Genomic DNA, 11,396 nt, shown 5'->3' with positions numbered 1-11,396 from the left:
TTATGTTTTATATCCGTTTTTGTACATATTAAACAAATTAAAAATAGCTTCACATTTATAGACATGCGAATGACGTCAATCCTCCCGGCAAGAAAGCAGACAAGCACATTTCCCGAAAAATGTCAAACATTTTGGTGTTTTTGGATACTTTGTGGTAAATAAGACTTAATAAGGCGGTAGATTTACATGAGGTTATATAAAGGTGGAGCAGTCAACCGTTCACATTGAGCGGGGAGAGTTAGCGGCCACCACAGTCTAATGTATTTGAACCGCATCGTCCCATGGTCGGTTACAGAGTGGCTGCAGAGGGGCTGATAAAGCAGCATTCCTGATAAACATCCTGTCAGTTTATAACCCTGCACATCTGCCACACACACCTTCCTCTCTCATCCGTCTGCTTTTCTTCTTTTTTTTTGCACGAGAGAGCATCCACCCCTCTCGGAGGGAGACCTCCTTGTGGAACTATATATATATATATATATAATATATGCTGTATATATATAGCTATATAGAGCTATAATATATATACATATATATATAGCTATATAGAGCTATAATATATATACATATATAGCTATAATATATATACATATATACAGCTATAATATATATATACATATATATATACATATTTATTTATTCTTTATCATGAATGATACCTCTGGATATGTCTTACCACATAATTTCCTCTGCATTCACTCCTTTTGGGTCATGTCAGTGAAGTTTTCTCACGATGCAATTACATGCTGAACGTTGCGCCATAATAACATCCTCTAAACTTCTTATACAGAAGAGAAAGATAACTGCTACTCTGGGTATTTATAGAGCAACAAAAGAACAGCATCCTGTCCTGAGAGAGCGATCGTAAACATCAGTGCTGTCGGGACAAAGAGAGTAAGCATTCAACATCATCGTTGTCTTTTCATCAAGTTGCGGTGACTCTGGTTTGGTATGTCACCCACGTGGACAGACATGAGGTAGAGACACTGGGACCGGATCCCCATCTCTTAGAAAACAGCTATATAACTGAATATCTCTCCAACACCGATGCTGATACCCCCCCCCCCCCCTGACAATAAGGCCCTATAGTCTGTTCTCTGCCATACCACTGATGCATGTGCGTCTGCAAGAGTTTCCTAAATTCAGCCAGGATTGGTTTTAGCAAGGAAAAAATGTAAGGGTTTCTTTTCCCCTGCACTCTCCCAGTAAGGCTTTACAACTGAAATCAATCAGCAGCCCTAAACACATCAAGCTGTGGAGACTCAGGAGATTTTAAAAGGCTTATATAATCGACTTTAAGCTCTTTGACTTCTACGGTGCATTTTCATTCACCATTGTGCGATAAAGGCTGTTTATTTTGCAGCCTGCGTTTCACCTCATTCACACGAGAGACTGGAGGAAAACTATTTATCATTTCGTTATAGCGGGGGCAACACAATAGAAGCCGTCTGGCATTTACTCAGCTTGTAGATAAGTAATTGAAAATCTGGATAACGTTAGGCGTTAGGTGTACTGTAACACTCACTTATATAAGGTTACGAGGTGGGAACTTTAATGCACACCCCTGTTTGCTCTCTCTGGATGGCATTTCTGGTTCCCGTTAACTTGAACCCAACCAGAGAGGCAGCGCCCTTCCATAGAAAAAGGGAAACATAGGCTTTATGAAATACTGTGACCTCTCACCTCAGAGGCAGGTCCTACCCATGAGATACCCATTCAGCTGGAGGCCTTGTCCTGGTTTATCGCGCGCAGTGAGGGATAGCATTCGGGAAGCTGTGACCCCCGATGAAGTCACCGCTGAGGTCACCACTAAGGTCGCGTGTCCACTTGACCGTAAAAAATCCATCAGGATTCATCCTCTGAGGTTGAGTCTGCTCAGACCTTTATTCAAGTCGTCTGCAGCTTATGTTGGACCCACCTAGAACCACAAGGACACACACGTGTACATCAGCTGTGGGCTTCTGGTTCCCTTTATGATAAGATAAGATCAACTTTGAAGAAAAAGAAGAAACCCATCAAACAGACTGGCACCAGAAAAGAGGATTATACAACAAAACATTCCTGTGGGTGTTTTGATATTTTTTTCCAAAGATCAGGTCACCGTTGGAATCCATTTTAACAGGAAAAATTCAAGCTGCTGTTCTCCGTGTGAGTGGAAAACATTTACCAGCCAAGGGGATGAGCGTTTGATACTAAAAAGACTCATTTCAGGTAGAGCAGCAGCCATATATAGTGATCTTCTGCTTTCGCTGTCTCTTTTGATTTATTCACTCAAAGGATAAATCAAAAGATTTTAAGGGTGGCGAAATCAAGAAGAGAGAACAGGGGGAGTTGTTTAAAAGGTGATGAAGTCATCGGACTTGCTTTCAAATACTACCATATAACAGTAATACGCTTTATGAGCAACATTTGGGATGTGTGCAAACTCAAAATACATAGCAATAAATATTATTCAGAGATTTAGTATTATTCGGATATCGCTCTTTGCATTAGAGATGGAAAAAACAGTATAATGAATGTATTTTAAGTGGCTGGTTTGGTTCGAGTAAATGCCTTTACATTCTTTTCTTTTCCTTTCCTTCATTGTTTGATACTTTACCATGGAAAGCACAATAACCAATTTTAATCACATTTTCTCTCCCTCTCTCTTACTTCATTTGACCTCCTCTCCTCCATTTCTGAAACCAAACGTTTTTGTAGTTTTCTCTACTTCCATATTCAACACATTTAATTTTTTAAGTACTTCTTATAAATAAGAAAACTTAATTAAAACAGATAAACAATCGTCTCATTATGTTGGATTGTATCATCTTTATATGTCCGTGGATGTGTTATTGTGTGGCAATACCATATGGTGTATTGAATATTTTGACATATCTCAAAGCAACATTTGCATTTTGAAGGCTGCAAGACAAGATATGAAGTCCAGGAGACAAACGAACAGCTGATATGAAGGAGCTGAAACGATGAAGTACATTTTGAACTCTTCCCACGCATGTACACGGTTCCAGTGCAGCAGCCGACGTCTGGGAGGCAGAAGCTTCCAGCAGCTCCCGAACAGCAACATGGAAAACATCTGAAAACTGTTTGTGCTTTTCATCGCAAGACGACCGTTTTGAACTCAAGCTAATTAATTGTTTTATAATGTGCTGGTCTGGTGTCCTCAGACTCTTCTTAGTGCGCCGTATGTATGAGACTTCAACTTAAACTCAGCTTACAATAATTGGTGTTGGTTCGGCAGCTTGCTCCCATCGCTCCTCTGGGCCTGTGCTGCCTCTCTAAACGCGACACACCACAAACCCCATGCGTCAACACATCACAGATGGACACAAAATTGTCCTGGGAAAGGGATCACAATGTGTGGCATGCACTCTTTGCTATTCCACAGAAGTCTCAAAAGAGGTTGGGGTGGACGGCTAATGGATGAGCTAATGTAAACTACACTGGCTGAGATGGGCTCTCCCTCGGGCCCTCTGCATGTCTTCTGTCTCCCTCCCCTTCTTTTGCTTTCTTCCACCCATTCTTTCTTGCCGGTCCTCCCCTTATTGCTTTTCCCTTTGTTCCAATCCTCTCCTCCTCCTCCTCTGTATATCATTACTTCCTAAAAAACTCTAAATGCATTTCCTCTTCATACCCACCCAAGCGCCAGTCCCCCCTCGGAGCTCAGGGAATTGGAGACTCACCAGCTCCACGTGAGCCTGTGGAATTTCCTCCATATAGTTTTTGGCCGGCAGGTCCCGCCCCCGTGCTGGAGCATCCCACGGACACGTGTGCTTCTGTATACATTTCACAAAGATCAGGGAAGAGATACAGGCTCAAAAGAGACACGTGATAGGGACAGAAGAAGGTTTGAGGGGCGAAGGACAGAAAACCCTCAGATACACAGAACGCCACGTGAATGACTTTTATACACAATGATACTGGAGCTGGAAAGCCATACGCAGAAGCATTCATTCACTGAAGCAAACAAATAGAAAACATGTAAACATGCCTCATTTAGAAATGATGAAGCAGCGGTTCCTCTCTTTTAAATGTGGAAAATGTATTTTGAACTGGACGTGTGAGACAGCTGCCAGCTGAAAAAAATACGACTGAAGCTGCACTCGGTGCACAATTAAACAGCCGCTTCTTGCTTGGGCTCTCACCCAGGGCATCCGTCTTTTTAACAACGTACATGTCGACATGTATGAGGAAACACGGACCTCTTTTCACTCGCCGCAGAGCAGCACAGATCCAAAGGGACATCTGGAACCAAGCACTCAGTCACATGGTGAACATCATGTACAGAAATACCCTGCGATGCAATAAACATAAATCTGTGTAAAGCCCACAAACAGCATAAAGGACATTCAGTGTGTTGACAGACGTTCGACTCTCCTCCTGGAAAAACTCCAATCAATTTGTCTGCACGAAGCCATCGAATCTGTTTATTTGATCTCCGGCACGGACATGACAGCCTAAATTATTTGAGAAATAAACACTCCCTGATGCTCGGTCAGTGTGGTGCATTTCAATTAAAACTGATGAGCTAGGATGGAAACAGCGTGACAGCGTTGGCTCTTATTTATCGAATCATTAGCTATTACAGTTCCTACTGCGAGACAAATTGACAAGCTTCTATAAGCTCATCCCTGATCGCAAATATAAAAAAAGAGATATCTTTTATACACAGGACTAACTATGAATCTCAGGAAGCACAGCCTGGATCCTCTCACCCTGATGGGATTCACAGCGATGAGCCTCCCCCAGACACATCAAATACACACAGTTACAACTGACATTCCACTCTAAGAAAGAGCGGTGACCCCGGTCAGACCCGTGTTTGGCCATCGCTGCCATTCCACGCGTACTCCCTCCTGAGTCGGTGTCAGTCCGAAATGAATGCGTGTGTGTACAACTGTGCATACCAGGCGTATCCGTGCAAACGGCTGCACACATGTGAACCCTGTGTACGTGTGTGTGTCTTAGGAAATATGCTGCCTGAATCCAACGTGCTCTGAAAATAAACCGCAGGGTCAACAAACAAGACGGAGAGGGGGAGGCCGTCCGCCTGTCTGTCGCTGCGGAGGAGGGAGTTGTGGGGGTAAAGAAATGTGCTTTCCCTTCTGTTTCCCCGTCTGCTGCGGGAACAGAACTCTCTGACTTTTCAGTGAACTATCCACTGTGTACGTGTCTGTGTGTGTGTGTGTGTGTGTGTGTGTGTGTGTGTGTGTGTGTGTGTGTGTGTGTGTGTGTGTGTGTGTGTGTGTGTGTGTGTGTGTGTGTGTGTGTGTGTGTGTGTGTGTGTGTGTGTGTGTGTGTGTGTGTGTGTGTGTGTGTGTCAGGAGGAGGACACAACATGCGCCCAGGGTCCGGAGGAAGCTCGTCCTCGGGGAGAATCAACCATGGGAGTCAAGGACCTGGAGGTCACTCAAGACAAGCTTGTTAAATTCAACAGTGTGTGGAGGAATGTGCAGAGTCTAAAAGCAAACAGGCGTCCTGCAAAGAATGTGTAAACGCTTGATACTCAGAGCCATCAATAATATTATAAACAAAACTATGGTTGTCGGTGTTAACCGAACTAATGTGACAGGTTTAATCTGCTAATAAGAGACTCGCAACACGGGGCCGCGGTTCTTTGAGCTAACGTCAACATGCTAACATGCTCACAACGATGCTGTTGACCATGTTCATAGTAGCCTAAAGCTGAAACTCATGGGAATGTCATTAGTGTTGGAGGTATTTAGTTGTTGTTTTTTAAAGCATTGGACAAATTAATGATGGTCTTAAATAAATATGGGGTCACCAAAGTTAGGACACATTGCGCAACAGCCATGAATGTGTGCGCCACATTCTGTGCCATTCCAGACAACTAGATCTGGACATATTTCATGGGATAATCAAAAAATTTCATCTGTTGGTGGCACCAGATGAAAAGTCAGAAGACCACCGAGATCATTACCAAATATCACAGAGACTCATCCTATATGGGTCAAGAAGATATTTCCGTCTGGACCACATGCGGTGGACTGATCTCCATCTCCATCTCCAGAGCTGCAGATGCAGCCTGGCCATGAATATGAATGAATATACACTTGCTTGTGTGCTGCCACCTAGTGTTGGTTAGGAAGAGCTACACAAAAAACAGATGGATTAATATGAAGCGTGACATATTGTCATTTAGAGGGGTATTGTGCCAATTTTACACATACAGGTCACTTTATTATTCATGGTATGGTTTATTAAAGCAAGAATATGCTACATGTTGCATTATTGGTCATGTAGAATACAGCCCTTGAGAAGCGTGCTGTCATAAAGTTAAAATCAAGATATCCCTTCATCTGCTGCATCTTGTGTAAAGTGTATTGAGCCAACATCTAAGGTTTAACACGGACCTACGGGTGGAGGGCTGCCCGGTGATGTAGTGTGTAGTGGCACCTCACAGCAAGAGGGGCCAGGAGGGTTCGATGCCCGGCCCCGGTTCCCTCTGTGTGGAGGTTCCCTCCAGGTTCTCCGGCTACCTCCCACAGTCCAAACACATGCAGCTTTGGTTTAGTTAGAGACTCTAAATTGCCCGTCGGTTTGAATGTGAGCATGAGTGGTTGTCTGTTACTATATGTGTAATAAACTGGCGACCTGTCTAACCCCCCCCCCATCAAACCTAAATAGGATAAGCAGTTTAGATAATGGAATGAAGAAAAGCAACAACAAAAAACAACAACACTATAATTATCTTGGTTGGATAATCTTTATTGATAAAGATGCACGAGTGATTCACAACTCCACATAGACAATGTGTTGTGTGCTACTTTCTGTGTTTCAAAAAGCAACATCATCCGATTCGTCTGTTTTTGGTGTGAAACCACAACGTGAATGTTGCAATGTGCACAACCTGCTGGGATGGATTTCGTACGATCAGCAGCTGGGGAGTGTTTTTGTTTAGTCGTTCTCTTAAGGCCTCTGGGAGAAATAACGAGGTCACAGCATGTAGACTACACACACACACACACACACACACATCCCAATAAAGCCATTTAAATGCAGTCACTTAAGGGGAAGCTACTTCACAAAACAACATTACAAAAACAATAAGCCGCTAGTCTAAATAAAAAAAAACCCAAACGAGATATACTGAATGTACCACTGAAGGGAATTTAACTCAGTAACTCAAGTAATACACCCCGTACATATTTAATGAGCAAGTTTATCATCAAATAATATTATTACCCGACTATCATCCTGAGCACTGGAGGAGACGATGGAAAGGTCTGATGCTAACGTCAGGGAGAAAAATCCAAAACATGACAGCTTGCACTTATAAGACAATTGTGAAGTGGATCCACGGGCATTCAGAGAGCCTGGGGATCAAAGCGTTCTCCCAGTGGACATCGAGATTTATTTTAAAGACACGATACTTTGTTCTGGTCTCGCCAAAACACTGTGTGTGTGTGTCTCACAGTGCAGTTTCCTTGGAATCTGGCACAACCGGTTTAAAAGTTAAGATCTCCGTGAAGGTGTGACCTAATGAAAGAAGCACAGCGCTGATTATTAAAACATGTCTGGTTCCTTTTTCCCCCTTCACAGCTCCTCCTCCCCTCCTTCATCCTTACGTTTCCACAGGTCCAAGGACTGGTCCGCGTTGTCTGACGAGTTGTCGTACGGCTGCGCTGCCGTCTCCTCCTCCGGTTCTCTGAACTCGGAGAAGTACGGCATCGCGAGCGCCTCTGCAGCGGTTACCCTGCTCTCGGGGTCGAGCAACAACATGCGCTCCAGCACGGACACGGCTGACGAAAGAGGGGAGACGGAAAGTTGAATCTCAGTTTGACTGTCAAACTGAGAATGCATCAATCGGCGAGGCTGGGCACATCGTACCTTGTGGATTAGTTGTAGGAAACACATTCTGAAGGTCTTTCTTCTCCACTTTTTGAAGGCTTTTGACGTAGCCTTTGGCCTAAAGGAAAGAAATGAGGCGATTTAATGCAGCACAGACACACAGATATTCCCCGATTTAGCTTCCAATTCCTAAAATTCAGTAGATATGGGGGAATGATCTGTTGCTATGATAAAATCAGGGAGTGTATATTGTACATATATAGGTTGTATATATATGTTGTGTGTCCTGAACTCACGTCATCAGATTCTAGTTTTGATGCAAATTCCTGGGTCGGTGTTCCTGTGATTTTCATGATCTCAGTCAGCTGATTTAGGTCTGAAGAGCGCGAGTCAAGGGTCAAATGTACAGGTTAATTCTTTCAGATAATTGTGAAGTTTTGCTTGATCCTGCAAAAAACAACACTCCTATGATTTTAGCGCTGTGAATAGCTCTTATACGCCCGAGGAAACGGGTCAGCGAGGTAAAAGGATACGGTCGCTGCCTTTAAAAATGGGTTTTCCTTGCAGCATCTCTGCCATGATGCAGCCCACAGACCAAATGTCCACTGAGAAAGAAGCAGAAGAAACAACACTTCATACGTGTCATTACAATCTGAAGCAATACGTACAATTACAAGACATCGTGGGCCAGTGAGCCACAGCTAAAGAGGCCTGCATTCTCTAAAAATAACACCAGCAATAAAAGGGTTGAGAGATCACCACCTAGTGGGTAACATGGGATATTACCATCTGACTAAAAGTAACAAAGATCTTTTATAACCACTTTTAAAGACATGTGTAGTTATTGTGAGTTTTTTCTCTCAAACATATTCACAATCATACAGAGTGGCCTCGGTGGACTAGAATGCACCGCAACAAGGTGTGCAAGATATCCTTAAATAAAGAAACAAAGCAACTAAACTCTGCCTCTTCACGAGAGGATGTGAGGTCATTCTGGGAAATGTAGTAAACCACTAGCTGAAGCAGAAGTGAGAACACTGAAACAACTAGTTCGGTGCTAATGGACAGCCCTGAACATGGCCGCACATCGATGAAAGATGTGAGGCTTTTCCTTCCTGTAACGAGCTCTTCATTACCCGTCTGCGTGTAGTGCATCCAGCTCAGGATGACCTCCGGGGCTCTGTACCAGCGGGTCACCACATACCCGGTCATCTCGATGTCTGCTTGCCGCGCCAAACCAAAGTCCAAGATCTGACGGATGAAACACAGTCGAGTTTAGACCCAGCAGGATCTCAGCTTACTCAGCAGGAAGTCTGGTTAAAAGACATTCTGGGCATTGCATTCATGATTGATATAGTTGTAGGTTGTCCCTTTTAAAACCATAAATCCATCAAATTATATATCTTAAAATGAAGACACATGATGGGTGTTGGGTTATCAGGATGTGGACAACTGTACCTTGAGCTCACAGTCTTGGTTGATGGCAAGATTTCCTGGTTTGAGGTCCTGCAAATTTCCATGTGAAAAGACCAACTGTGAGTTTAGTAGGAAACTAAAATCTAGTCGTGTCATTAAAGGGGGAGGGCATACGTTCGTAAACAGGAAGCTCCATGCTCCCTTTAAAATGAGATAACAATGTTTGCACGTCCTCTTTATCTCACACATACGTGGTGGAAATATAACAGAGAACTTACCCTGTGAATTATTCCTGCAGAATGTATATACTGTCATAAAAGAATACAACAGGGGTTTAATTAACATAGCACATAAAATCAAGTAGTAAAGTAATAAATTGCCCGCGATCAAAGCAGAGTGCTCCACCTTGAGCCCTTTGAGCATCTGATAAACTAAATACTGAATCTTCTCTTCAGACAGCCGCTGCAGCTTCATCACCTTCCCCAGATCCGTCCCCATGAATGGCATCACCAGATAACTGGAAGAAGAAGGGAACGTTACGAGCGGGAAACTTCCAAACTTTTTTTTGAAGAGAAAAGTAGTGTACTGTTAAAAAAAACTAATATATATATATTTATAGAGAGAGAGAGAGAGAGGGAGAGAGATCATAAAGAGCACTTACAAATCATGGAATCTATCCAGAGAGAGGTCAGCAGTGAAAACATCAAAGAGGCCAATCACCTGCACCAGATAGACAAATATACCATATTTTACACTTTAAATAAAATCCATTCTTAACAAATAAATAAATGCAGCTTTCTCGAGTTACATTTTTAAGCTGCTTCTGATGTCCAAAACGTGTGAACTAATGTAATCAGAAACAGCTGTGCACCCCTGGGGGGGCCTGCGGGCCCCATAACTATACCGATTACGCAGACTCTCACGTTTTCATGTTTCATGTGCTTGAGCAGCCTCAGCTCCCTGTAGGCCCGCTTGGCGAAGAGCTCCGACTGGAAAGGTCTGTACAGCTTCTTGATCGCCACTTTGGTTCCTGTCCTGGAGTCCACCGCCGAGCTGAGGGCGAGAACACACCAGCAGATCAGCTTGGATCAGGAATGTTCACGATAAGCCCAAACCTGCGTTATCCCCCCCCCCCTCCTCTTCTCCAGCAGTGATGGCTGTATCAGGCGGTTCCGTCTCCACTTTGTATCCGAGCACAATTTGTCAAAGTTGTCCATGTGTTATGAAGTTGTACTTTAGTACCCGCCCACCGAGTTCATAACAAAGGGGCCGCATGCTGCGAGACGGGGATCCTCATTGTTCGCACCCATTTAACAACCACCGGGCCACCCATGCGCGCGACATAACTCGATATTCGTCATACGGATTTCACGGATGACGGTGGTGGAGCTATGGCTGCAAAGTGTGTCCATCCTACGAGGAAGTGGAGCATGCGTTCGGCGTAAGCGCGCACATACTTTGTTCTTTTGTTCGGCTCGCGCGGCACCATCTGTTCCGTCGCGTCCTTTGTCCCCCGCGTTCCACCATAACACCCGCTGTACCAGTAGTATATACATCTTCTCCCAGTTTGGCAGAAACCCACTTACCATACCGCCCCGTACGCCCCCGTCCCCACCTGATTCAGCTCCCGGTACCGCTCCGGTACTTCCCATGAGGTTTTGTTGACGTCCTGGCGGTAATAGCCGGGTCGGACTCGCTTGGACATCCTAATCACTCACAAAAAATCGAATCAAAACGTCTATCAGAGGCTCTTGTGTGGTTCTTGTGTCTCTGCCGTCGCTACACACCCATTGTTCCAGATCCCACCTATGCGCTCACCCTCGATCATTGCGCAGCTCTGCGTGTCAGCCGCTCAGGGCGCACCCTGAGGTCACAGAAAAAAAGCCACTCCCGGGAGGCCAACAATTAAAGGTGAAAATGAGACTCGAATGTGAGAAATCTGAAACTAAGCTGACGCCATTACGATACGCGTGGGTCGGTGCGCGCAGTTTGGAAAGCAACTTTAATGAAAGAGTTGGCAATAAGCGCTGGCCTTTAACTGGCAACGTGTAGTGCGTGTTGCTCTGTGCTTTGACAAGTGGAGGGAAGCAAATATGTGACTTGCTGGGACATGAGCACCACTGAGGACTGCGTGCGTACACACACACACCTGTGTGGTTAGGGAGAAC

General features: G+C 44.3%; 1 protein-coding gene across 2 annotated transcripts; it reads right to left on the bottom strand.

Moving 5' to 3' along the window:
• Positions 1–6,708: 6,708 nt before the first annotated feature.
• mapk12a (mitogen-activated protein kinase 12a) lies at positions 6,709–11,119 on the bottom strand. Of its 2 annotated transcripts, none has more exons than XM_056417418.1 (12): positions 10,815–11,119; positions 10,152–10,281; positions 9,890–9,948; positions 9,634–9,745; positions 9,507–9,536; positions 9,271–9,318; positions 8,949–9,063; positions 8,346–8,417; positions 8,109–8,188; positions 7,852–7,930; positions 7,590–7,763; positions 6,709–7,500 (listed from the first exon to the last, which is right to left on the bottom strand). In XM_056417418.1, exons 1-12 carry the CDS (start codon positions 10,931–10,933, stop codon positions 7,433–7,435), a joined length of 1,086 nt encoding a protein of 361 aa, XP_056273393.1. In that variant the 5' UTR covers positions 10,934–11,119; the 3' UTR covers positions 6,709–7,432. The 2 variants fall into 2 exon arrangements, with proteins under 2 accessions (XP_056273393.1, XP_056273394.1); XM_056417419.1 differs by lacking the exon at positions 10,815–11,119 and adding an exon at positions 10,686–10,808.
• Positions 11,120–11,396: the final 277 nt, after the last annotated feature.

Source organism: Pseudoliparis swirei, chromosome 6, assembly GCF_029220125.1.
Source record: "Pseudoliparis swirei isolate HS2019 ecotype Mariana Trench chromosome 6, NWPU_hadal_v1, whole genome shotgun sequence".
Classification (NCBI taxonomy): domain Eukaryota; kingdom Metazoa; phylum Chordata; class Actinopteri; order Perciformes; family Liparidae; genus Pseudoliparis; species Pseudoliparis swirei.
Note: the sequence above shows the minus strand (reverse complement) of the source record. Positions and strands in the feature narration are given on the sequence as shown.

Excerpts from the sequence above, each read along its gene's own strand:
- mapk12a (XM_056417418.1), bottom strand. The coding sequence starts at position 10,933 with ATGTCCAAGCGAGTCCGACCCGGCTATTACCGCCAGGACGTCAACAAA. Across the intron at positions 9,949-10,151 it reads AGCACATGAAACATGAAAAC|GTGATTGGCCTCTTTGATGT; the intron begins GTGAGAGTCTGC and ends TATCTGGTGCAG. Across the intron at positions 8,418-8,948 it reads GATGCACTACACGCAGACGG|TGGACATTTGGTCTGTGGGC; the intron begins GTAATGAAGAGC and ends CTTCTTTCTCAG.